The sequence below is a fragment of the Montipora capricornis genome, chromosome 3 (genome assembly GCF_036669925.1).
Source record: "Montipora capricornis isolate CH-2021 chromosome 3, ASM3666992v2, whole genome shotgun sequence".
Taxonomy (NCBI): domain Eukaryota; kingdom Metazoa; phylum Cnidaria; class Anthozoa; order Scleractinia; family Acroporidae; genus Montipora; species Montipora capricornis.
In genome coordinates, this window is record NC_090885.1 from 50445203 (window position 1) to 50447702 (window position 2500).

The 2500-nt window shown below is 39.6% G+C and overlaps 1 protein-coding gene across 1 annotated transcript in view; it reads left to right on the forward strand.

The window, feature by feature from the left end:
• Positions 1 to 300, forward strand: part of LOC138040475 (uncharacterized) — a 906-nt gene extending 606 nt beyond the window's left edge. The window contains exon 1 of the mRNA XM_068886198.1: positions 1 to 300. This exon is cut by the window's left edge and continues 606 nt beyond it. Coding sequence (XP_068742299.1) covers positions 1 to 300 — 300 coding nt within the window.
• Positions 301 to 2500: the final 2200 nt, after the last annotated feature.

Sequence of the window (2500 nt, forward strand, 5' to 3'; positions counted from 1 at the left end):
GTGCAACTTAAGAAAATTCAAGTGACCGTCCAGCCCATATTTGTTAGCCACAAGATTAAACAGCATCTGAAACCGCGCGAAGTCAAGCCTCCCATTGTCAACCAACAATCCCTTGTTTATCAATTTAAATGTAACCTGTGTGATGCAGGTTATGTTGGTTACACACGTCGGCATCTGCATCAACGCATTGACAAGCACAAGAATGCGTCTTCCTCTATTGGAAAGCATTTTCGTGTGGAACATTCCTATGTGCCCAATGACCCTACGAGGAATTTTACCATCTTAAGAGCTTCTGTCTGAGAAACCGGGGCAGATTTGGAAATGAAGGTCGGCCGAAGGTCGCTTAAAATTGGTACACAAAGTACTTATGTCGACTTATGTAATATGCCAAAGTTTCAGCTTCAACGATTTTTTTTTAGCCGAGTTCTGGATATCAGCCCCTCAGGGGTCCCCAGAGGCTGATTTTCAGTGCAATTTTGGCCACTTTTAAATCTCTCTTTTAGCAACATGAAATTAATTTCAGGCAAAAACAAAACCATCTTTGTAAAGCCCTATCCTTAGGCTTTTATGGGTGAGAACATTAGCTCATGGAAATTTTTCGCTATTTTTTTTGGTTGAGAAAAATATTAAAGAGCTTGTAGGAGACAAGTGTGAATCAATTATGCGCCAAATGCAAAAGGCCATCCTGTCTAGTTCATTACACATTGCTAGAATGTTCAAGCTGAGTGCTTAGATATCTACAGGAATCTTGGACACCTATTTTAACAGATACTTTGTCTTGTATATTATCGAAATTTTATTACATACCTTAGACGTTCCCATAGGAAAGTGGACAGCTATATGAACGATATTTTTCAACTCACGAACATTTTTATTTTGTAATTAAGACATCCATAGCTTTTAAGATTTTCTTTATATATATATATATTTTTTAACCGCAAATTTTAGTCGATGCTGCAGCTGGTTACGGTTTGCCGCCCAGCCAAAGCTTTTAATTTTTACTCTGGGCATCCAGACGTTTGTTCTGCCATAGAATAATTATACAAATGATGTCAACTGGCCTTAATGTTACTACATGTTCGGAATTAGTCTGTTATACTCGGACTCCAGTGAATAAAAAGCTCATGGGCGTATAATGTATTTTTTTTTGTTGTTAAATGACTATCTTTTCTACCGCACACCGGTGGCTCAGTTGGTTGAGCATCAGGCTGCCATGCAACTCAGGATCTTAAAATAACTGAGGAGAAAATGCTGCTTTTGTAATGACATCCACAAATGGTTAGACTTTCAAGTCCTCTCGGATAAAGAATATAAACCGTAGGCCCCATCTCACAACCCTTCAATGTTCACAACCCAATGGGAAGTAAAAGAACCCTCACACTATTCGTAAAGAGTAGGGCATGGAGTTCCCAGTGTTGTGGTCAGGCCTCATTTCATTCATTCATGTGCTGGGTGAGATCACTAATGGACTGATAGCGGCTGCCAGCGATGCCTACATATGCTGATGTCCGATCTCACCCATAGATCCCTTGCTTGTAACACGTATTTCAATATGATAATAGGAAATGCGCTATATAAATTCATTACCATTTCCATATCTGTCCTATTTCAGATACATACCCTATATAAGGCACAGTTCCTCAATTCTACAATGTTGGAGATATTGTAAGTGGTAAAGTCCGCCTTCATACTCTATCTCCACATGAAATGTTTAAATATTTAGACCAGCATGTAGTCCCTAATGCTAGAATGCTATTGGAAAGCACTCAGACTGCTACTTTCCAAAAAAAAAGGTCGATCTTACTATGTGAAGTTGCAAGAGTCATGGCTGATTCATTTTAAATGGCTAGTTTACAGTCCATCAGTGAAAGGAGGCTACTGTAAGTACTGTGTTTTGTTTTTCGCAGAGGATCCCGTACGAAAATTTGTGGCCTGAGTGAGCGAGATTCGGGCCCGATTCGGCCATAAAGCTGTTTTAAGGCAAGAACTGAGCAAGACAACCATTTTGTTGCGCTTGTGCGACTGAGCCAGACATTAGTTTGGTTTGATTATCGCCGATAGTGTGGCGTGAGTGAGCAAGAAAAAAACCCCAGTTTATTCATTTACGCCGCTGTAACGCGACATTTGTCACGCTGTATTATCGGTGAAACTCAGGCTGCTCACTTGTTATTCGATACATAAGTGCTCCCTACTTGTTATTCGATAAGAAAAGATTAGTACAAATAATCAGGGAGTACTCAAAAATGCAAATCAGTTACTTAACTCTGGCTGTTGTTCTAATGTATTATATTATTTGCTGCATTTCTGTAAGTGTAGTCCGTCCCCGGGTAAAAGGTGAGCAAACCATTTTTTACCGCTCTGAATTTTGAGCTAAAATACGTATATGGCTGAATATTTTTTCCAAGTGATACATTTAGCGTGATACCCACCCGCATCCGGAGAGGTAAGTTCAAATAGTTTAGCACGTTTAGGAGAAGCAATCTACAGTACATGTAGCTAC